General features: G+C 46.0%; 2 protein-coding genes and 1 long non-coding RNA gene across 5 annotated transcripts in view; 1 reads left to right on the top strand and 2 right to left on the bottom strand.

Annotated features, from left to right (window-relative positions):
• LOC148124731 (uncharacterized) overlaps positions 1-21,056 on the top strand; it is a 116,100-nt gene extending 95,044 nt beyond the window's left edge. Inside the window, exon 3 of the long non-coding RNA XR_015745156.1 lies at positions 20,934-21,056. This is a non-coding gene — a long non-coding RNA (uncharacterized LOC148124731). The remainder of the gene's footprint in view (positions 1-20,933) is intronic.
• Positions 417-12,775, bottom strand: BCL2L10 (BCL2 like 10). Its single transcript, XM_087941915.1, has 2 exons — positions 12,191-12,775; positions 417-1,650 (listed from the first exon to the last, which is right to left on the bottom strand). Exons 1-2 carry the CDS (start codon positions 12,602-12,604, stop codon positions 1,519-1,521), a joined length of 546 nt encoding a protein of 181 aa, XP_087798041.1. The 5' UTR covers positions 12,605-12,775; the 3' UTR covers positions 417-1,518.
• GNB5 (G protein subunit beta 5) overlaps positions 14,553-24,408 on the bottom strand; it is a 30,028-nt gene continuing 20,172 nt past the window's right edge. Inside the window, exons 11-13 of one of the 3 annotated variants that reach the window (XM_087941912.1) lie at positions 23,557-23,653; positions 21,791-21,957; positions 14,553-14,725 (exon numbers count right to left, since the gene is read on the bottom strand). In XM_087941912.1, coding sequence (XP_087798038.1) covers positions 14,687-14,725; positions 21,791-21,957; positions 23,557-23,653 — 303 coding nt within the window. In that variant the 3' untranslated portion in view covers positions 14,553-14,686. Of the gene's footprint in view, positions 14,726-18,888; positions 21,683-21,790; positions 21,958-23,556; positions 23,654-24,408 lie in introns of those variants that run through there. The other 2 variants (XM_087941914.1, XM_087941913.1) reach the window with 2 other exon arrangements.

The following is a 24,408-nucleotide window of genomic DNA, read 5'->3' on the forward strand; positions in this document are numbered from 1 at the left end:
CCTGCACTTGATTCACTAAGATAGGCCGAACGTCTGCCTCTCCATCTCTGAAAATGTTTGGGAAGTTGTGTTCATCACAACGTACCACAGCCGCACAGCTGTACAATAGATTCCCAAACTACCTTGTGAGACAGAAAGTACATTGTGACAATAAGCATGTGAAACGTTTGCAGGAATTCTTTCATTTGCAAAGATGGCGTCCAGCCTCCTGCTCGCTGGAACATGGAAGCGATAGCATTTATCTCCCCTCGAGCAGAGGAAAAAAGCATTAAAAATGAACAAAAAACGAGAGGGGAAGCTTTTCCCTGAAGGCACATTCGGCATGTTGAGTCTTTGAGAGAGAGAGAGAGAGAGAGAGAGAGAGAGAGGGAGGGAGGGAGAGAGAGAGAGAATTCCACATAAAGTCTGCTCGTGAACTTGTTTAAAATAAAAATATTCAGTTGTTTATTCACATATTAAAACTGTACAAGCTAAAGGAAAGGACACAAAACACTTCCCAAGACTATTTTGTACAATACACATTATATCAATTACCAAAACTAGAACTGTTAAACAAGTTATAAGACAGGTACAGCGAAGAAAGCAACTGGAGAGCTTTTCTTTTAAAAAAAATGGAATTTAACAAAAATAGATGTTAACCAGCTACCAGTATTATACAATGATAAATACTTCAAAAATATATTAAGTTATATGGAGTTTCTGAATTTGACAGGAAATCCACAGAAATCCCAGCCTTCAATGGACTTCCAAATATACCAATTTTAAAAAGGTTTTTCTTCTTTTAATAGTTAAACAACTTCAGTTAAGAACTGGTTCTGCAGCTTCTACTGTTTTGGTATCAACATTCTTGACACAGATTTGTAGTGTAACTTAAGAGTTATGTCATTATAACAAAAACACGTAAGCTATAATGCTCTGTGCAACATGGAACTTGCGAGTTTTATGTTATTGAGTGGCCTTGGTATGGTTTGCATTGCACCCCAAGAAGAATAAGCTCTTCATTCTTATTAATACTGGCTCACATTTCACAAGGCAATGATCCCGCCTGGCCCACCCCTTCCCCTCCCTCTCCCCACCATACACACGCACACAAAGAAGAAAAACAAACACATCTTCCACTTGGTTCCATCACAAGCCCACCATGAACAAGTAGCAATAACACTCAGCACTCTCACGGTTCCCGGAACAACCGGTGACGGTCGGCCCTGACGCCAAGATCCAGAAGACGCCCAAGTTCTTAGGATGAGCGCAAAGAGGCATTCACCGACCCTCTGGTTGTGCCTGGTGGAGGGGGGAGGTGATGTGCTCAACTAATTTTTGCCCCAACTCTAGTTAAAAATATATATATTTATATATAGGCTTCTATCTTCGACGGTCGTAGAAATATAGAATGGACGTTTCGCTGGGACGTTAGCGGTTGTAAGAAAGGAGCGTGCCCACCCATCCCATCTCCCTGCAGTCTAAGTCCGCGGATGTGTGTGTGTGTGTGTGTGTGTGAGTGTGAGTGTGTGTGTGTTCTTATCGCACCACCAAGAGAAAAGCCAATCCTGCTAGGCCGAATCCTGCTGCCGCCATAATTGCATTGCTGATAGTGCTGTTCTGGTCAGCTGCATCCGAGCCGTGCTTATTGAAGAAGTGGTAGAAGCCATCCTAGAAGAGAGAAGAGACAGCAGACAACTTTGTGAGTCGGGTTCATCTGATGTTCGACCTCCGTCAGCTTCAAAAGGTTCTGGGCATTTCAGATCGTTTTGCGGATACCCACAATTTGCAACCCCTTCAAACGTTCTGGACTTCAGTGCCCAGAACTCCATCCCACCATGCATAGGGATAGGGTGAGGGTGGATGCAGGGATGGGATCCTACCGGTTTGGTCTGGTTGTATAGAACCGGTAGCTCTGAAGTGCAGCTGACAGTGAACTGGTTCGCTGGGAGCAGCGTTTGATGCGCGTGTGTGCTCTCTCCAAACCGGTTGTTATGCCGCCGGATCCCACCCCTAGGTGAATGGGTAAAGCCAACGGATAGTCGGAACTACCAGTTCACTAGAACCAGTCCAAACCAGCAGGAGCCAACCATGATAGCTAAGTATGGTGTGCTGTCCAGACAGTTTAGAGTTAATGGGATTTGGGGTAGTTACTTAGGAATTGTGAGCTGCCCCCTTAAGGGAATGCATCATGGTAAATGAAGTTAAAGGTATCCTGGGAAATGTAGTCCATGTCATGTGACCACATCTGTAAGCCTGATTGGTCACTATATTGACCCTTGTTGGGTTGGGGGAGGCTCCCTTACTCTTGCCTGTAACCACCATATTATACCATGCTTCAATCATTATGGGGTTGAGATCTTTTTACCTTTCTACACTACAAGACGGATATGCAAAGGATTGGACATTAAGAAGAACTTCATCACAAATGTGAGTTATAAGGATACCCGATGTACCAATAAAAAAGACTTTGTTATGGATGTTTTGTGGAGTTACTCTGTCTGCTTTATACCATCCAGAGAATAATATGCAGAACATATGGTGAGAGTTGGTCCAATGGTCATGGAAGACCCCAGGTGAGAAAATCCAGATTAGTCTTCATATTGGTACAAAAGAGACTTCTAGTGGGAAATGAGTCTTAAATCAGAAAGGAAATGAAGAGCTCCGCAAGTGAGCCGACAAATGAAGGGGCTGTAGATTTGGAACCAACTTGGCTAAAGGTGCTTCCAACGTCAGCTCTTCGCTATCTCAATACATTTCCAAACCAAGTGCAAGAAAGAGATCGGGAGCCCACTGAAGTAGCTGAATATGAAGAAGCATTTTTTAAAAAATCTTTTTGACCAAGAAAACAGGGACAGACTTTGCCAACAGGGGTTGATGGCTGTACCATCAACTACAGGAGAAAGAAAACACACACGCGCACAAAAAGGATTGCGCTATTGTGCTCGCATTAAGAACACTGCTGCCCAAACCGCACTCAGGAAGACGGTATCCCATTCCCACAAAACCGAGCATCATTGTTAGGTGTGTGTGTGTGTGTGTGTGTGTATGCTTGCGCCGTTCCTTAGCCTGTTTGGGTGCCAGAAACGAACCAGCAGCTGCAGGGGGCTGCCTCTTTATTGAGAATAATCAAGAATGACAAGGGATATGAGTCCAGATGGCCGTGTTTGAACTCCTATCTGACAGATGTCTATGCAAATCGGTCCTGCCCTTAATTTCGTTCGGAACTTTGTTCTCTACCACTTTAATTTGGGCAAACAGGGGAGAGACGGGAGGCCTGGGTGTCAGCTGATACGTTCTGCCAGCAGCGGCCACTCGGATCATTAGCATTCAGGTGGGCAGTTTCCAGACGTTGCCAACTCACCCTCTTTTGAGCTGGGAGAACCCGAAATGCCCAGAGTCGCCATTCAGAACTACTAGGGCAAAGGTGCCCGAGGAATTCCGGAAGCAAAAAAAAAAATAAAATAAATAGGCAATGCCCCAAACTAAGAAAAGTAGAGAATGGAATAGATATTTTTTCCTCTTCTCTTTAAAAAAAAAGAGGGGGAAATCCCAAACCCCATCTTGCCATTATATAGCTGTCACTTGGGTTTCTGCTAAAATGGAAGCGTTAATGGAAGAGCAGTGGAAAGAGTAGAGAGGGCTGCAGCGGAGAACGGAAATGGAGGCCCTAAAAGAAATTAAGTGAGACAGAATGTCTATTTCCATCAGTTTCACTTAATGATCTGTCTTTGCAGTGATTCATTAAGGCCAAAAGGCTTGCAGAGTTTTTTGGCCCAACATTTGAGAAACAAGCTCCGGATGAAAAAGGAGCTCGCAGACACACCCTCTCTCGCCTACGTGTGCGGGTACACGGTCCTTAACTTATAACAAGTGAGCCCAACATTTCCGCTAAGCGAGACAGTTGTTACGTTGAGTTTTGCCCTATTTCGCGGCCTTTCTTGACACGGCTGTCCAGTGAATCACTGCAATGGCTAAGTTAGTCACCTGGTGGTTAAGTTAATCAAGAGGCCACTGGACTTTATGGTTCTTCTTTGAAGGCAGTTTTGCTTCTCATCCAAGAAGCTTCTTCAGTTGCGATCTAAATAAATTCTCCGCCATTCAATCAGAGCTGAAGAAGCTTCTTGGATGAAAAGTGAAATGTCTTCAAAGAAAAACCAGAAAGTCCAGGTGCCTGGGGGCGGGGGGGAAGCATCTTTGGGAAATCATGAATCTGGATGACTTGAGAATCTCCATAGATATTTAAGTGAATCTGGTTTCCCAATTGACTTTGGTTGTCTGCAGGTCGCAAGAGGGGAAATCACAAGATCCTAGAACTCTGCAACCGTCATAAAGGTGAAGCAGTTGCCAAGTGTCCAAATTCTGATCGCGTGACCATGGGGAGGCTGGAACAGTCGTGTAAAAAATGGTTCTCTCTTTTTTTCGGAGCCGCTGTAACTTTGGTCACTAAATGAACTGCTCTAAATTGAGGACAATCTGGATTTGGACTTCTATTACCATCTACTCCTTGCAGATCTCAAGGAGACCACTGCTTATTCCAGGAAGCTTTCTCCAACTCAACACTGCTCAAAGCCACAGAGAGGACTACAATTCCCAGAATTCCTAGTCTCAGGATCTACCTTCTGGCAGGCCCAAAGATGGGGAAGGTGGATCTAAGAGAAAGGTGTCCAATCTGAAGCTCAGGGATGCAAAGTGGCCTCCAGAAACCCTGCCAAACTTTATCACCAAATAGTTATTTTCCATGTTGCAGGAGATGAAAAGTTAATCATGTTCCACAGAATGGTGGAGCGTTTTGTTTAATCCACAGCCCACACAACTCTTGGGAAGATTAGAACCTAACAAAGAGAAAGATTCTTGTAAATCATCTAACTCTAGCGCAAAAATCCACCATTGTAGCAACCTCAGCAGATAGTCATCCATCCTCTCTTCAACCTTCAGCAGCAAAGGAGATTCACCGTCTCCGAGATAGCCTGGTTCATTCATGAATCTTTTCCCCCTATTATGATGTTCTCCTGGGTCCCATCAAAACTTCCTTGCGATTTAAAGTCCTTCTTTCCCACTTGCCTTCTGGAATTGTCTGATAGATCGGGGATGTCCAAAGCAGATTCAGCATCTCCAAAATAGTCTGGGTCATTCATGAACTTTTTGCTCTATTGGGATGTTCTCTTTTGTCCAACCCAAACTTACTTCCTTGTCATTTAAACTCCCTTGTTTTCCAACCTGTCTTCTGGAATATCTGCCTCATCTTCTAAATCGGGGTGTCCGATCTGGGCAACTTTAAGACACGTGGACTAACTCCCAGAATTCCCCAGCCAGCATTGGGAGTTGAAGTCCACAAGTGCTGTGGTTGGACACTCCTGTTCTCCTTCTCATCTCTGAAGCCAAGCAAGCTTTCCTTCACCAAGCTAAATAAACATCTCCCACACCTCCAACCTTTCCTTTCAAGTTGTCCCCTTCCAAGCTCCTGATCCCATGGATTACTTTCCTCTCTCAACCTGGATAACAATGTCCACCTTCGCGTAAGGCACAGAAAAAGGAAACCCACACAATCTTCCCTACAAGCCAGTATCACAAATTGTGGTTTGTTCTCCCTGCCCTCAATACGTTTCCCCTTTTTTGGAATGGAGGTGCCAAGAGGTCTACAACAGACTCCCTACTATCAACTCTTGGGAAAAGCAGCCCCCTTAAAAGTGCCTGGCAGGATTCAAACACCCTGGAGAGGTTAAACCTCTGAAAATAATGCATCACGGATTTCCTTGCAGTAAAGCTCTTAACATGCCCCCATCCCATGCAGAAGTCACACGGGGCAAATGTCTCAGTCTTGGGGGCGGGGGAGACAAAAACACTGGGCTTCCAGACATCTCTAGCCAGATATGATGATTGACACTCAAGTTCACACACATGTTCTCATCCTCAAATGGTGTAGGTGGGAAAATCTTACGGCCACCAGACTTACGGCTTGCCTCACAAGACAATCTTTGGGCCTACCTGGGGAGTAGTTTCTGATTTCACCTTTCATGGGTTAGGGGGAAATGCACTTTTGTCCAGTTTAAACCTTTGATGCAGCCTGTGGGCACCCGTTAAATGCAGAATATGATCGCAAAGGTCGGAGGGGAAGGGACGGAGAAGATAGAAAACTGCCTCCAAGAGAAGAAGAAGAGGAGGTGGCTTTGAATAGACTCACTTTCTCCCTCCTGCCCCCGTTTGAAAACCGAGAACTGAATGAAGGTTTCTATGTATTCTTTCCCCGTGGTACTGTGTGAGAAATAGTTGCTTTGAAGTTGATTATTCACATTCCTGGCAAAGGTTTACACCCGCACCCATTCAACAATGGCTGGGGTTGGATTTTGCAGAGCTACAAGAAATCCTACACTGGGGAGTAGCGGGGAAGAGAACGAGCTGGTAATATACACACAGAGGGGAATTTCTATAACCTTCAGCTGGGCGAGATGCAAGGGAGGGGAAAAAAAAGGAGTTAGCCTTTCGTTGCTGCTGACCTAAAAAAAATTAGCCAAGGACACATTTCTTCTGCTATTGGCGATAACTTTCTTGTCTTGAGTTGACCTGCAGGTGTGTTCCGAGTACAACTCACAACTTCCCTACCCGGCCTAGCCCAACAGGTTGGGATGGGCTGATCCAGCTATTAAAAAAAATAAAATAAAATAAATACAAGGGCTATTTTGCTGGCAGCTAGCTCTCCAGCAACCTGGTTACTGAGTATCTCCAGCGGTTCCTAACAAACACTGCAACGATCTCCTTATCGAGGAAGGATACAGAAATGGGCTAGACTTCACAAGCTATCTGGCAAGGGGCTGGAAAGGTGCCAAGTACTTAAGAATGCAAAAAATTCACTCTAGTTCTGATTGTATCAGAGACAAAACAAAGGCTTTTGTTTTGCGGTAGTCTATTTCAAGTAGGTGGATGGGAAAGTCCAATTAAAGTCTGCAAGAACGACCAGGTTCCTGGAAACGCTTTCGAGTTCCTAAGAGGCTTTCTCGAAACAGCCCGTGCCTAAATCTCAGGAACTGGGTGGGTTCTAAGCCTGCCATTAAGGCACCACCATCGTAAGGTTGGGTTGTGGACCATGTGAAGAGAGCCACTCCGCTGGCCAGCAATATTGTAGACCAGGGGCCTTCAAACTTGACAGCTTGAAGACTTGTGGACTTCAACTCCCAGAATTCCTCCTCCGGTCATGTCAGCTCAGGAATTTATCTGGGAGTTGAAGTCCATAAGTCTTAAACTTGCCAAGTTTGAAGAACCTTGCTATAGACTATGCTAAGGCTGAATCGTGGCTCGGTCAATGAGCCATGGTGTGTGAAGCTAACCGATGGAAAGAACATTATTATAGGCTGGGGAAACTCAAGTTCAGAAGGGTTTCTGCACTGTAGTTCTTGGACCGGTTTTGACCGAAAGATTTGGCAATACAAGTACCCAATCTTTAAGGAACAAGGCAAAAAATTTCACTGGGTAAGTCATGAGAACCTATCAGAACTGCCAGCTATTCCTATTTGCCTCAGTTTACAATGAATAATGTATTCTAAACCTTACAGATGACGTGAAGACACCGCCTTGGTTGAACTTGACAGGTTCTGCAAAGTTCACGGGAAGTTCATGAGAAAATTTCTGGCCAGCAGAAACTCAAGTCAAACTCTGCTGCATTACACTGAAGGAACTAGACTCCCAGGTTAGCCAGTCACAATCTTCAGTGAAGCAGAACTGGCATGAAATTCCAGCCTCCTGTTCCTCATTAGCTGGGACTCAAAAATATTTTCTCCTCTGAGCCTGGACTTCATGTATGGTTACAAACCAGTAGCCATGCACTTGGCCAACCCCTCTCCAAACCATGTAATGTTAATAGCCAGTGCACCACAGTCCTATGTCTGAAATGGAAAGTCCACCACTCCGCAGAGGTTAATGGATTTCCACCACCTGAAAGGAGCACCCAAGCAGACATTAGCTCATGGGAGGTGGAGCTCAATGATGCTAGATGTTGACTTGGAAGTACCCAACTTCTTCTTTCATCTGCAAGGCAAGCACCAACATGTGGCTATCTTGGAAACTTTGGATCAATCAATCACCCTAGTCTATTTCAGAGAATTGTTTCATAATAAAACAGAAGCCATCCCTTTATGACTCCATCTCTATCTATAAAGAAGAATATTTGTGGGATTGAAATGACTGCAGTTGTGTTTCCAATATGGTCTGTTTTTGGAGGGGTCCTTGGTGCTCTCTGAGCTTGGTGGTTTTCTTGCAGACTTCTGATGACCCAATTAGGTAACATCATCAGCGCTAGAAGGGTTAGCACAAACTAACCCATTCCCTTCTAGCGCTGATGATGTTACCTAATTAGGTCATCAAAAGTCTGCAAGAAAACCACCAAACTCAAAGAGCACCAAGGACCCCAGAGTCATTCTCCTCCTCCTCCTCCTCCCCCTTTCCTTTCTCCTCCCTTCCGCAAACCCTGATTCTAGCCCTGATGATATTACCTAGGTGGGTAATGAAACGTCTGCAAGGAAACAACCAAATTCAGAGAGCACCAAGGACCCCTCCAAAAATAGACTATTGGAAACACAACTTCAATCCTAAAGCTTTGGATTGAACCCTCTTCTTTACTTAAGAAGTAAAGATACAAACACAACCATCCTTTTTGATTCAGCCACATTTTTTTTCTACGTAGCATCATTTCTACTACTCCCTTCTTGTCCTCCATTTTTACTGCATTTTGGTAAGGATCCACTCTTGGCCCTCTCTCTGAAATCTGAGCTAGTCCAGAAGATGGACCAGACCACCCTTGGAAGGCTGATGTTTCCCTGTTCCCAAAATTTTGGCTTGAGAAAAAATATCTGCAAGTCTTAAGGAAGGCTTTCTTCTGCATAAACAAAAAAGAACAACCAAGCTTTCATTCCTCCAACATTCAGGGCAAAAAAAAAAAAATCAACAACACCAAACTATATTTCTATCAGTACCATTAAGAGAAAGAATCCACTTGCCTAGAACTCAAGACTCCCAGATGCCATCTAGGCTAGGTTATTATTATTTTTTAAAAAAAAAGGCCAATCAAACGAGAGACCTGCAAATTCTACGTAAAGGATCTAAGCTGCATTTTCCTGTCTCCTGGTTCAAGGAGAATTCTTTCCAACAGTGTGTCGGTTATATATGAGCCTGTCTTGCAGCGAAGGAAAGCAACTCTTTGGTTCAGTGGTCAGGTCTAGGACAGCTACTACAATCATCTGATGCAGAAACGCACTCACACCCACAGTTGCCATGGTGCGTTCTACCAAACTCTGGGATTGTACCCACCTTCCTCCTATTTAACTGGGCACTGGCTTCCAATTCACCCATTGTGTTAAAAGTCATAAAAATGACTTCTGCAGTTTTGCCGTAACATACGTGCGTCTCCAGCCAGGGGGGCTTGCAAACCATCGTTTCACAGTTTTAACGTGTTACACAAGCTCGATTTTTTTTATTTTGCAAACCATGGTTAATCCCGACAAGTAGTCCTCAATTTATATGTTATTGTTCAATCAGCTTAAAATATATGTTATTGTTCAGTCAGCTTTGTGCTCCTTTTCTTGCCAACGAAGGGTGGCTCAGCCCATCTCATTATACACATGTTGTACTCTTGACAATAAAGGTAATAATAAGAGAATCGCTGCCCTTGTAAAATTAGTTCACAGGGTTGTTAATCTGGTCTCTGCCTTGATTTGGCTGGCCAGGTGGTCTCCAAAGGGAATTCTGGGACATTGCAAACTGTCATAAAAGTGAAGACATCCAAATGTAAATGACACGGCCACAGGGAGGCCATTAAGTGTGAAAAATGGTCGTAAGTCATTTTTTTCGGTGGCCGTTTGTAACTTTAAACAGTCGCTAAATGGAACAGTTGTTAAATCCAGGACTACCTGTGCTTGATTCATAAGATCTCAAGGTTTCTAGTGTGAAGAATATCATCTGTTTTTTTCCCTCCCAGTCAGGCTGGACTAGCATAAAACTAAACAGATGTCTCATTACCAGGCTGTGAACTGAAATTCACAGGAAGCCTACCTATTCCTCTCGTTAAGTAAATATTTTGAAATGCTGGACAAAGTATACGTCTGTTGGCAAGCAATCTAGACTTGGAAGAATCTGTCCAGGTGTGGCCTCTACCTGGCCAGAACTGAGAAGCATCCTGCATTTATCCCAATTTTCAGAGAAAAGTGTTCACAAGGCCCTGTCCTTCTGGGGTAAAAAAGCAACAAGGGGAGAGGCAAGGTTCACATGTTGCATTAAGCCAGGTTTTCTTAACTCTGATCTAACCAGGTTCTGGCAGGCTGGTTTCCCACACAGCACATTCGACCGAGAGCTGCAGTGAAGACCACAATAGCTGGAACGCACTGAAGCCAAGAAGCAAAGGAATCACATGACTTACACAATACGGCGAGGGGGGAAGCCACACCAGAGAGTAGCGTAAAATTGTGCTTACGGTATGCTGGGGGGGGCAGGGGTTCCCTTAAAGATGAAGGACCCCCCCTCCCCTTCAAGAGAAAAAGGCAAAAAAACCTTAAGCTAATTCCACATCCTAGGCAGATTTGGGTGGCTATTGGAGGAAGAGCTTTAGAAATTGGTTAATTGGGGGCGACCTGAGTGAAAGGGGGGCAACTCTGCGGACTTTTTCAGGGCCCCTTTCTTGAGAAGCCCCTTCCTCACTTTTGCAGGTTTCCTTGGCACAGGCTGCTTCAAGGGCAGGCAGGATGAGGGGGGGTCTGGAAGCTCCGTCAGCTGCCAGCCTGCGGGGCACAGCTCGTCCCAGAAAGCAGCCCCTCCCCACCCCAGCCCCCAACCTGAAGGCAAAAGCTCACTTTTGCAGCGTAATATGTGCGCTGCATCAATAATACCGGCTCAAAGAGGCGGCCCCGCAGCAAAAAAAGCAAGGGAGGAAAAGGGAGGAGAAGAGAGAGAGAGAGAGAGAGAGAGAGAGAGAGAGAGCTCTACTGGAGGGAAGGGAGGAGGGAAGGAAGGAGGGAAGGAAGAAGAGAGAGAGAGAGAAGCTCTACTGGAGGGAAGGAAGGAGAGAAGGAAGGAGAGAGAGAGAGAGAGAAGCTCTACTGGAGGGAAGGAAGGAGAAAGAGGAGAGAAAGCTCTACTGGAGAGAAGGAAGGAGGAAAGGAAGGAGGGAAGGAAGGAGAGAGAGAGAGAGAGAACAGCTCTACTGGAGGGAAGGAAGGAGGGAAGGAAGGAGAGAAGGAAGGAGAGAGAGAGAGAGAGAAGGTCTACTGGAGGGAAGGAAGGAAGGGAGAAAGAGAGAGAGAGAGGAGAAGCTCTACTGGAGGGAAGGAAGGAGAAAGAGAGAGGGAGGGAGAGAGAAGCTCTACTGGAGGGAAGGAAGGAGAGAGAACAGCTCTACCGGAGGGAAGGAAGGAGGGAAGGAAGGAGGGAGAGAGAGAGAGAGAGAGGGAGGGCCGATCCCAGATTCCAAGAAAAGCGCTTTCTAAGGCAACTTCTCACGGTTTGTCCGCGGTTGCTTCCCTTATATGGGTAAAAAGACATTCCGCCGGGCCTCTCCGCTGCCCCCAGCCGTCAGCCGACCCTCCCACCGGCTCCCCCTTCTTCCTCGCCCTCCCCGCTTCTTCCTCTGCAATTCTGCCGCCTCCTTCGGGCTCCGCATCGGGGCTTGGAGGGGGGGTGAGAGAAGGAAGAGGAGGGGGGGTCTGGCGAGGAAAGCGGCGGCGGGGGGACCCGCCAGCTCAGCACAGCGCCTGGGGGAGGTGCGGGGCCGGGGCGCGGGGGAGGGGGCGGGGGGGCGTTGGAGAGAAGCCTCGGCGTCCAGGCGCCCAAGCGCGCATCTTTAAAAAGCAGCCGGCGAAAAGCCTCTGCGCCCAAGGTCAAGCGCCGCGGCCTCGGGGACGGGGACGGATGCAGGAGGAGGAGGAAGGAGGGCCGCCGGGGGTGGGAGAGAAAGGGGGGAAAGGGTATCGGGGCCCGGCCAGAGGATCCCGGGGGGTCCCCCACCGCCAGCGCAGGCTCCAAAAGCAGCCCGGGAAGCGGGGCTGCAAGGCGGCTGGAGGGGCGGGGGTGGCAGAAGGTGGCGGGGGGGGGGGGAGAGAGACCGCAGGAGCCGCAGCCCCTCCCCGCCGAGCCGGGGAGGGGGGAGGAGAGGAGACGGGAGGGGAGGGAGCCGGGCTGGCAGGCAAGGCTCGGCCGGGAAAGGGGGACGCCGAGGGGACGCCGCGCTTACCCAGCCGCCGTGCGCCTCCAGCCAGTCCCGCCGTTCCTCGGCCAGGTAGGCGGCCAGCGCCTCCACCAGCGCGCCGCTGTGATCCGGGCCGCCCCGCTCGGCCAGCGCCGCCGCCAGGTTGCCGGCGAACACGACCAGCGCCACCACCCGGCCCCAGTTCAGGCCGCCTTCGGCTTCCATCTGCGTGGCCACCCGGCCCAGCAAAACCACCGCCGCCTCGCCGGGCTCGGGCAAAGCGGCGGCGCTGCAGGCGTTGCGGAAGAAGAGGCGCTCGCGGCTCTCCAGCTCGTCGGCCACCCGGCGCAACGTCTCGGCCGTGCGGCTCGGCGGAGGCAGCGGCGCCGCGCCCCCCAGCCGGTGCTGCACGTAGTCGCCCAGCAGCTGCGCCGTCTCTTCGCGGAGCGCGCCCGGCATGGTTCGCCTCGCTCTCCCTGGGCCGGCTCCGGGGCTGGCGGCGGCGGCTGCGCTTCGGGGCGGGCGGAGGAAGAGGAGGCGGCGGCGGCGGCGATCCAACAAGGCCCAGTACCGGCGCCTGCCGCTGCCTAAGAAGCCGCCTCCGCCCCCGTTTGCCCACGTGTCGGCCGGCTTCGGCGGCTCCGCCTCTTCTCGCCGGAGGAGGGGGAAGGGCTGGGGGGAAACGGGGGAGGACGCGGCTGTTGGAAGGGCCGCCCCGGAAAACGGGGGGAGGAAGAAATGGGGGAGCAACCCACGCGCTTGTCTGCGTTCTCACGCGCGTTTTTGCAGCTGGGTTGCGCTGCGGGGTTTTTCTTTTTTTCTCTCTCTCCTCCAAGCCAGATTTTCTTTCTATTTTTTTTTTTTTTTGCTGCGGGTTGGTAATGAGATCCCTGTCTATATTTTTTTATTTTATTTTATGTAATATTTTTTTTATGGGCACTTTGCAACCAAAGACAAATTCCTTGTGGCTCCAATCACACTTGGCCAATCAAGAATTCTAATTTTTTATTTTTTTAAAATGTAATGCCATCTAAGTTTTTTCCACCCTATGGGAAAAAAAACCCACATATGCATGATAAGAGTTGCGTCTTGAATGGGTTGCCTAGGCATGGGAAGGGTACGTATTAAACCTGGGGTTTTTTTTAGGGTGGGTTTTATTGTCAGGGTGGGTTGGAGTTTTGGACTGGAAACTCTGCTCTGCATCAGTTGCGGCATTTGGGCTGGGTGGAAAGGAGGGGGTTGCAGCCCGCAACAGCGGTGGGAGGAAGCAGGTTGGAAGGAAACCGTGAGCTGCAAAGCCACATTTGAGGGGGGGTTCTTGGTGCAGTCAGAAGTCAGGGAATCGGAGAAACCCCGGGGCTGTTACAGCTGGGTTCCTGAGCCATCCCGACACACAGCCTTGGTAAATTGGCTTGAATGGACTGCAGGAGGGTGGGTTTTTGCATGAGGAGGAGGCTGTCAGGGGTGAGTTTATCACAAAAACCCCTCGAGGTTTCTTCCTATGGGTCATCTGCTCTCCACCCGAGATAAGCAGTGAAAGAGACTTCACAGCTTCATGTGGCAGGCTGTTCCACTGGCCCTTAGCTGGAATAATCACGGATTTCTTCCCGAGTTCCTACTAGCCTGCATTTGATCAAGAGTTTCCTGCTTATTCCATCTAAGCCTACTTCTTGGGTTTATCCATCAGTTCTGGGCCAACTGAGAAGATCCACTCATATGTACAATAGTATAATCAATACAGGAGACCCTCGACCATTTCAGACGAAAGGGACTGTCCAGTCTCCTCTTAAAAATCTGAGGAAGCAGCCACAACTTCTGGTGGCAAGCTGTTCCGCTGGCTAATAATTGTCCTCACTGTTGGAAAGTTTCTCCTTAATTCCAAGTTGCTTCTCTCCTTGATTAGTTTCCATCCATCGTTTCTTGTCTTGCTTTCCGGTGCTTTGGGAAATGAGTGGATCCCCTCTTGTGTAACAACCTGTTGTATCCAAAGGCTACCATAATACTGTAGCTCTCCTGGCTCTTCTCACTGGCAGAATAAACCTCCGGGATAATTATTTTAGCCATTCCTCTTAAAGAGTTTGGTTATTAGATTCTTCAGATATTCCTTGATCTCCTGAACTTGCTGGAATATCTGATCCCTAAACTGCTTAACTGTGCCTTTTGCATAAGCTGGTTAATAGCATTCACACTTCATGTTAAACCACAACGATTGAATTCACACAACAGGATTGGCTCAAACCAAATAAGCTCTTATCTCAGCAGGAGTCCAAGCTGGAGTTTTTCTGATCTTGGAGATAAGTCCACATTTGAGGCGTTCCTTATTCAATTTAGGTTTTATTGGGGGGTGGGTGGGTGGTTTTTGTTATCTTTTTATTTTGCTTTTTTTTTTGCTTTATTTGTACCCAAAATAAAGTGGGGGGGGGAATTCTCTCTTTGTTGACCAAGGATTATGAAAAGCCAACCGATAAATCGATGCAGGTGATTTTACTTCTAAGGAAATGCCAGGCAGAAGAGGAAACTGAATTGCTTTGTTGGTTGTTGCTAAAAACACACTGCTGTCAATTCAATTGCCCCCTTCAGCTACAGAGGATGACAGAAAGACAGAAAAGAAGAAATAGCAGCTTAGACATCCCATTACCGTAAAACTTATCTGGAAAAACCCTAAAACTTTTTACCTTTATAATTTTTGTACCACAGTCTGTCACCCCCAATTGTTCTTTCCTGAAAACGGTGGGTTTCTGGTCTAACTAAACTCAAGATAGCTGGTTTGTTCTACACACACCACACCGAAACACCCTTAATTTGTTGTCCACAGCTTAGTAAACCCAGTTACTTAGTAAGCCCAGCAACACACTACCTTAGGTTAATGTTAACTTTAAAAGAATATTGTGCATTGTTAATTTCGGTCCCCAGATGAGGTTAAGCTATGCTGGTTTGTAGCCGTAACATGTGTCTGATTGAAGTCTATTTAGCTACACAGATCCGCAGGTGGTATTCAGCAGGTTCTGACCAGTTCTGGAGAACTGGTAGTGGAAAATTTGAGTAGTTTGGAGAACCGGCAAATCCCACCTCTGACTGGCCCTGCTCCCATTTATTCTCTGCCTCCCATTGAGTCCCAGCTGATCGGCTGGGTCTTTGGTTGCTCTGCGCAGGAGAATGGAACTGGAAAGCAGGTTAGTGTGGAATGGGGAGGGAATGGGGATTTTACAGTATCCTTCCCCTGCCACGCCCACCAAGCCACACCACACCCACCAAGCCACGCCCACAGAACTGGTAGTAAAAAAAAAAATTGAATCTCACCACAGACACAGATATTAATCCAGGGAGCTGAATTGATTTCATGCAAGGGTCTTCAAACTTGGCATGTTTAAGACTTGTGGACTTCAACTCCCAGAATTCCTCCTTAGGATTGGCCAGAAATCAGGAATTCATGGCCAGAACCACAATACCACTTTTTTAAATGCATAGTTTGGGCTTCCTTGGATTATTCAGGTTTTTTTCCCATCTTTTCCAGTGTGTTTTAGGATTACAGCGCTCAAATGCGCCATTATTATGGCAGTTTATAAGGCTCACCTACTGATATATATCGATATATATATATCGATTCAATTCATAACAAATCCAGGAGAGATAAATCTGGACGTAAAACACTTAAGGGTCTCTGGCATACACAATACTATCTCTCTTTGTTATTGAAGGTTTTAATATGCTGGTTGTTTTGTCATTCAAACAATTGCATTGATACTGAAATTAGATGCATCATATTTCCAATCAATCTTTCTTTCTTTCTTTCTTTCTTTCCTTCCTTCCTTCCTTCCTTCCTTCCTTCCTTCTTTCCTTGTTTCTAAGAAATTCTTATTTCATTGTACATCAAGTCATCTATCTGGACAGAAAATATGGACTAGCAATTTGGACGATCTTCCGGTTTATGATATTTGAATGGCTTTCTTTTTTTTTTTTCATGCCACAATTTTGTTGTCTGCTTTTTTTAAAACAAAAAAGTATTACCATATTTGTACATTGTTTTGGAAGGGTTTAGATTTCAAGGAATGGTTTTGGAAGCCTTTGAAAGAAATGAAAAGATTTGGAAAGCTAACTGGGTGGTTTTTTGTTTTTTTTTTAAACCCCCTTCCGGCATCATTCTCCAAAGTCAGCGTTTTCAAGGATGGCTACTGCTTTTTTCTTTTTCTTTCTTTCTTTCTTCGATCGCAGCTCTCCATAGATGGATCCTTCCCACCCCACAAACCCCCCCCACCCTACAAGTTTTCATCAGCAATGTCAACATCTTTAATAAAAGCCGAAGCTGTTTCTTGCATTTCAGTATTATTGAAATAAATTGCTGGTTTGGAGAAAAGGGACGGGAGAGGGGAGAGAATTGGAAAAGCTGGTTTCAAACGCCCATTTATCATTTACAATAAATGATGATTTATAATAAAACAGCTTTACTTTCATCTCGCTTGAAGGGCGCCAGATGTTGGGATGTAAAGATGTGAAAAATTGCTCCGTTTTCTCCTTTGTTTTTCAATTATTCATACCCTTGGGAGAGGTTTGGGTTTTGGTTTTTGGTTTTTTCGCATCCAATCTTTCTGTCCTGGGATGTGAGGCTGGAGTGATGAAATTTGGACTAGCCGATCCATAACCTGGCTGTGAGTTCTCCTAAATTCACATTTCAGCTGCACAAGGGACAATATGTAATCAAAAGTGCAAAACTGAAGCTATTGAAGAGATCTGTTTTGCACAGAAGCAGCCCCCAGACTTCCCAAAAAACCAAGTTGTTTTGTTTTTTTTAAAAAAAGGCCTCCTGAAATTTTATACCTTCATCATCTAATGTTTATTCCATATAGCCTTTGTCAAGTTTGCGGTGCCTTAGGAAGATACCTGCATTGGGCACAGTGTATTTCCTTCTTAAGCCCAGAGAAAATTTTCTGCTGAGACACCATCTGCTCCTATATTGATCCTCCAGTATTTCTTGGTCTGAAGAAGGCCAGTTCTCCATGGGTGATTTATAGCACCTTCCTAACATCTCCCAGCCGTTGCTGGAGTGATAAAACCTCTCCTCGTTACAGTTAAGCTGGCATAGCGGTCCTTGGGTGAATCTCAAAGATGTTGTAAGTCACCCACAGGGGAATAACTTAAGAATCCTTTTTTTTAAAGAGAGAGAGAGAGAGAGAGAGAGAGAGAGAGACCATCTATCTCCTTGACATCTTGCTTTCCTTCCAAAAGATCTCAATGTGGAGAGTTTAGTCTCCAAATGGTACAATCGATAGTACAATCAGAATAGAGCTGGAAGGGACCCTGGAGATCTTCTAGTCCAACCCCTCAAGAAGACGACTCTGGCCTACACCATTTCAGGTAGGTGGGCTGTCCAGTCTCTTCTTAAAAACCTCCAGTGATAGAGCACGCACAACTTCTGGAGGCAAGCTCTTCCACTGGTTAATTGTTCTTACTGCTGGGAAGTTTCTCCTTAATTCCAAGTTGCTTCTCTCCTTGATTAGTTTCCATTCATTGCTTCTCGCTTTCTGGTGCTTTGGAAAATGAGTTGACCCCACCCCCCCTCTTTGGGGTAGCCCCTCAAATACTGGAATACTGCTGTCATGTCATCCCTCATCCTTCTTTTCTCTAGACCAGCCATACCTAAATACTGCAACCATTCTTCACATGTTTTTGACACCAGGTCCTTAATCATCTTAAGGTAGACAATATCAAGATCCACCATGCAGCAAACGTCTGCAAGCCACCTCCAAGGGACCTGCACGGCAATAAATAATCCATAGTCAAGGCAAGTGGAAGCATCTTCCCAACACAAAGCCCTCCCTTTTGTTCGGGCAGTGTGGTGGTCGTGTTCACATGGACGAAATGATAGCTACTTTGTTCCACTGCAAGATGCTTTGGTCTTAAGTCTTACCGGCTTCGTTATTATGATATTGTTATTAGTGTGTTGCTTTGCATGTACACTGACAGCTTCTGCACTGGAGACAAACTCCTTGTGTGTCTAATCACACTTGGCCAAAGAGAGTACATTCTATTTCCATTATTTCCTATTCTACTCTACTCTACAAATATTTCAGATCTATTTCTATTATTTCCTATTATTCCTATTCCTATTCCATTCCTATTCCTAGTCTACTATATTTCTTATTCTATTCTATTCTATTCTATTCTATTCTATTCTATTCTATTCTATTCTATTCTATTCCTATTCCTATTCCTACTCTACTTCTTATTCTGTTCTCTTCTGTTCTATTCTATTCTATTCCTATTCTATACTCTACTCTATTTCTTATTCTATTCTATTCTGTTCTGTTCTCTTCTGTTGTATTCCTATTCCTATTCTTATTCTATACTCTATTTCTTATTCTGTTCTATTCTATTCCTATTCTATACTCTACTCTATTTCTTGTTCTGTTCTGTTCCGTTCCTATTCCATACTCTACTCTACTCTACTCTACTCAACTCAACTCTACTCAACTCAACTCAACTCAACAAAATATTTCAGATCTATTAACTCAATCAAGGGATGAAACACTGCATGGCATTTTAGTAAAGGAGTCAGTCTCCAATTCACTGGAGATAGCATTTCCAAGTATAGCTAGCCACCTGGCCTTCATTTCCAAACAGACGTACAATACATTGGATTGTCCTTCATAAGACCCAAAGCAGTCTTTAGGCTAGGTACACGTGACCTAATGATGCAAGCATGGTTCTTGTTCGAAATCCAGAGAGACAATCCAGAGCCAACAATCCTCGGTATGTAAAATACAATTTATTATAGTGCATAAGTTAATCAACACCACATATTCCAATCAAAACTCAAAAACGTCTCACCAATAAATACTGCATCGAAGTGTTAGATCGTCATTGCATCACAAGCTAACAGTGGTAATTTCTACAGGGCGCGCCCTCGGAGAATAGGCAAAACTGGTGGCCCACATCATAAAAAGCACACGGAGCTGTTTTCCAAGTGGAAAGTTCAGGGGAGTGATTTGTCAAACTGTTTTTTCCAGGAATGGCAGAAGTGTCAATAACTTAGAAACGTGGAATCACTTAAGAAATATTTACACCTCTTCCTAGGCCTGTGTACATGGATTCAGAGAAGTCCCGTGGAGCCACCTTCTAGAATCTGCCTTTCTAAATAATAATAAGAACTTCTGTACGCTGCCTTCAAAAGCTTTTCCAATCTCCATTCACCAGCCAAAGGTTGCAAACTCTAAAAACAGCCCATTCCGTTAAAAAAAAAAATCTTTTCTTGGGGAAAGGAGTATTTTTGGAGAAAACCCAAAAGAAAAAGAGAGGGAGAGAGGGGAAGGGGAGGGAGAGAGAGAGAGAGGGAAGTAAACACCAGTTTTCAGCAAAGCTTGCAGAGTCAGCCTCTTGCCCCCAACAATCTGGGTCCTCATTTTACCCACCTCTGACATATAGAAGGCTGAATCGAGCCTGGTAAGACTCGAACTGCTGGTTGTGGGCTGAGTTTGCCTGTAATATGGCATTCTAAGCACTACACCACCATGCGCCTTCCTCCCTCCTTCCTGTTGTCAAGCATCCGAAGGCAAATCACGTGATCACATGCGGGAAAGCTGCGGCGGCCATAAGCCTGGAAAAAATGGCCGTAAGCCACTTATTTCGGTGTCTTTGGAACTTTGGTCACTAAATGAACTGTTGTAAGTTGAGGACTGCCTCTATTTGGTACCCCTTGGATCCAGCTCACAGAAACAGCAAATATACAGCCCGCCGATTTTAATGTGAGTTACTTGTTTCTTTTCGGTTAGGTTTCATTCAGCGTTGGGAAAATGGAGGGTTTCCAATCGGGGCTCGACGCATGCAGCCAAAAGAAAGGTGGAAAAAAGGGCCAATGCACTCGCTTTTCTCGTTCCCCACAGTCTTTTGGACGGGGGTCTGAAGTAACCGGACGATGATCTCGTCATCAAACCAGATCCCACCCAAAGAGCTTTGCACTCACTCCTTGTACAACACTTTCATTTTATACGGCCTCTGTTTCTATCCCGAATTTACTCCCAAGATGACCAAGGCAGTGCAATTCATTTTCTGTACCACTTTCTGTTCCACAAACACCCCTAACACACACATACCAGAGGTGGTACTCAGCAGGTTCTGGCCAATTCTGGAGAACCGGTAGTGGAAATTGTGAGTAGTTCAGAGAACCGGCAATACCACCTCTGACTGGCCCCGCCCCATCTATTCTCCTCCTCCCGAGTCCCACCTGATTGGCTGGGTCTTCTTTAGTCGCCCTGCACTGGAGAACGGAGCTGGAAAGCAGGCTAGTCAGGTCTGGAGGGAATGGGGATTTTGCAGGATCCCCGGGAGAGGGGAGCAGAGTGGTCTTCAGCAGGTTCTGACCAGTTCTGGAGAACCCGAAGTGGAAATTTTGAGTAGTTTGGAGAACCGGCAAATGCCACCTCTGACTGGCCCCGCCCCCATCTCTTCTCTGCCTCCCATTGAGTCCCAGCTGACCAGCTGGGTCTTCTTTCGTTGCCCTGCCCAGGAGAACGGAGCTGGAAAGCAGGTTAGTGGGGTGGGGAGGGAATGGGGATTTTGCAGTATCCTTCACGTGCCACGCCCTCCAAGCCATGCTCACAGAACTGGTGGTAAAAAGTTTTTGAATCCCCCCACACAACGATTTTATGAGGTAGGCTAGGCCGAGAGATAGTGCCTGAGGCCCACGGGCATCCAGTGTGCTACAACAGCTGTGTGGGGACTTCGAATCCAGCCTACCCATTGCACAGCACTCTCTCTGTCTCTCTCTCTCTCTCTGTCACCTGAGACCCTGAAGAGCAAGGAAAGAGAATTGCTTCACCCCTTCCTACTTCGGTAATGGAATGTGCAAACAAACCCTCAGATACCCTGATTAATAAAACACAAAAAAATCCAAAGCCAAAAACAAAAACAAAAGAAAGCAACCACCAACCCCTTACACTGGTTTCTATTTTAATTCCAAGTCGACTTTAGAAAGGAACGTCATTTCATGCAAACACGACATGTACAGCGTGGTTTAAAATGCTAAAGTCCTCTTAACCAGTTATGATTTCCCCAAAAGTCTGGCTTTAAGAATGATTATCCTCTAACTAAGGAAAGGTAGTTTCAAAAACAGAATTAAAAACATGTTCTGACTATAGCAACACATAAACTCTTCCGCCCACCGCCCCGCATATGAAAAAGATTATTTATATATATATAGTATATATACTATATATATATATATAGTATTCAGCTTTGTTCGGGTATTTTCCCACGTCATTATAAATACCCGAACAAAATACCTGAACAAAGCTGAATACCATACATGTAAGTACCCGCGAAAACTTAAGAATATATATATATATATTTGAATTGGGCAGCTACGGAATAAATACTAACAAGGTATGTCTCTTTCCATCTTTTCACCATCCAATTAAGGTCGTGACAGAGTCTTTGTGATAGATTTCCTCCCCCCCATTAAACGGATGTTCCGTGGGTTGTGTGATCCTATGATTCCCTAGGCGAATACATGTTGGGAAACTGCCCTGCTACTTAAGCCCAGACCTGTGGAGAAAAACATCAAACAATGGTTAGCTTCAGGACAGGGATTCTCCTTTGAACTTAAAGAAAGAAAAAAGAAAGAGAGAAAGAATTGGGAGACTGCATCCTTACCCGTAGAGTGTGATCCCACGATCCAGAACAAAACGCAGTCCCGTCGGGCGAAACTCTCAACGTGCTAACGCGGTTCTCGTGGCCGAACAAAATGGCGACGCGAGAGCCTTTCAGGACATCCCAAACGTTGATGGTGTAGTCGTTGTAGCCCGCAAATAATAAACGTCCTGTGGACAAAACGCTGGTCAGAACAGGTCCCAATATGCAATGTTCCAATATCTAAGGGGGTTGAGGGAGGGTCAACTTATTCTCCAGAGCACCTGAAGGCAGGACAAGAAGCAACGGATGGAAATTTGATCAATGAAAGAAGCAACCTAGAACTAAGGAGAAATTTCCTGACAGTGAAAATAATTAATCAGTGGAACGAGTTGTCTCCAGAAGTTGTGAAATGCTCCAACATTGGAGGATTTTAAGAAGAGATTGGACAACTATTTGCCTGAAATGGTGTAGGCTTCCTGCTTGAGCAGGTTGGATTAGAACAGTGATCGCCAACTGGTGGGCCGGGGACCACTGGTGGTCTGTGAGAAAATTTGGGTGGTCTGCAGAGAAATGTCACCCCCAAAAGCAATTAATCCAGGCTGCGTGGGAACACAAGACTGCACCACCCACATGGCCCGCGGGAACACAAGGCTTCCATCGCTTGCAATGTGAACAACATGAGGTAGTGAGGGGAGGGGGGAAAGGGCGGGGGGGGACTTGCCCCGCTCGCCCCATGGGCCTTGCCTGGCCACCGGGCTGCTTCTTTTTTCTTCTGCTTTTGGCTGTACGCAAGGAAAGCAGCAAAAGTCTTTCTTTCTCTCCCCCAAACTCCGCCAGAAATGAGTCTTTGGGACCCTGCAAGTCCTCATGCTCCAAGAGGCTGTTGTGGCATGACAAGTATCACAAAGACTCATTTCTGGCGGAGTTTGGAGGAGAGGAAGATTTCTGCTGCTTTCCTTGCATGAAGCCAAAAGTCTCTCTCTCTCTCTCCCTCTCTTCCCCCGAGAACGGAGCTGGAGACGGTATCCTGCGATCCCAAATAAAGAATGATCGATCGGTAGGAAAACGGGTTGGGGAATTTTCCTGCAGACTTTTGGGGGGATTTTCCCAGGGTCCCTGGTCCGCGGGATTTAAAATGATGAGTTTGGTGGTCCCTGAGGTCCAAAAGGTTGGAGACCCCAGACTAGAAGACCTCTCAGGTCCCTTCCAATGCTATTATTCTGAATCACAGCATTATGCTGATGACACAATCAATCAATTATGCTGTCGGCACAACCAATCAATCAAAGTTCCCAAACAGATTCACAAGTAGAAGAAAACCACTTGACATTCTAAATGAAAAATTGATCTTCAGCCAGCAACCATTAGGCACAACAAAGCTGTAATTCTCAGCTCAACTGTTCCAATCTTATGACCTGGTAGTTTTACTTCCGTGTAATAAACCTGACCCTACTCACCTACCTGAGTGAGTTCACTGGGCTAAAGAAAAAGTTTGTGCAACCTCCACCTTGAGCAATCAAACTCAAATCAAGAAAATGCTACACCTTTCGCTAGTTAACTTCATATAATTTTTTTTTCTAAGCGAGAGAACTGAAACACACCTAGAGTTGAAGGACCAACTCAGTGAACGACCGTTTTAAGTCTCAAGGTCTGGAAGAGTTTAACTTCACTGATGGAATCGCTTTGCTGCTATCGCCAGCCAAGCTAAACTGGAAGGAGACCACGCTTCGTTCTCCTCCTTGTTAGTTTGCATGAGAAAAGAAAATACATCAGGATTCACATCTCACCACTAAGAGAAAAATCCACGCTGGACGCTCCGAAGATGATGCTTTCTTTGGAATAGATGGCCACCTCTCTGTCTGCTCGGAGGTCATATAAACGGCACTCAAGAAGAAGGGAAGGAGGGGAAAAAAAGGAAAATTCATTATCTAGATCATCTTTAAATGCTATAACTGTACACAAGTTTTTAGCCCTACCAGTAAAACTCCCTTACAACTCAGTAATCCCTTAATTAAGGGTCGAGTTGGAACGGACTGGATGGAGCTGAGCATTTACTGGCCGGATGCCCTTCCTGACAGCACGTGGAGTTCACAGCAACAGATATTTTTTTCTTCGCGCCCTAGGAGAGAAATATCTGCCACTTTACCTGGGATTGAACTCTCCTGAGTGTGAAGCAGTGACTTCACCACTAGGGCACCGCGCCTCTCATCTTAGCTACGCCAACAAACCTACATAAACCTGAATACTGTGGCCTACACCCTGATAAGTTACGTTAACGTTTGTTGGGCTTCAAACTCCTGTGGATTCCTTGAGTTTCTTTGATCATTCTAGAGTCACCATCCCCTAAGCTGTCTCTCTGGAAGCTGTTTGGATCTCAATCTCCAGAATTCTCATGTATGGAGGTTCTGCCCAAGGAATTCTGGAAACGGAAGGCCATACATCTAGAAGATGCCTAAGATAAATTGAAATGGAAAGAGGCTGCCCTAAGAAACTGACGTTGGAAGCACATTCTTGACTGTGAGCATTTGGTACCTCAACTAATGCATTGCCTTACCAAAGAAGCCCACCTTGACCTTTTTTGGTTGACCAGGTAAATTATGAAGTGGTTTCCCAAGAGGACACATCTCCTTTTTAAGAAA

The sequence above is a fragment of the Pseudonaja textilis genome, chromosome 13 (assembly GCF_049901715.1).
Source record: "Pseudonaja textilis isolate UNSWEBS1 chromosome 13, rPseTex1.2, whole genome shotgun sequence".
In the NCBI taxonomy this organism is placed as follows: domain Eukaryota; kingdom Metazoa; phylum Chordata; class Lepidosauria; order Squamata; family Elapidae; genus Pseudonaja; species Pseudonaja textilis.

Bases quoted from the DNA above. Each gene is read 5' to 3' on its own strand.
- BCL2L10 (XM_087941915.1), bottom strand. From the start codon at position 12,604: ATGCCGGGCGCGCTCCGCGAAGAGACGGCGCAGCTGCTGGGCGACTAC. The intron at 1,651-12,190 runs GTAAGCGCGGCG...TCTCTCTTCTAG, and splicing joins TGGAGGCGCACGGCGGCTGG to GATGGCTTCTACCACTTCTT.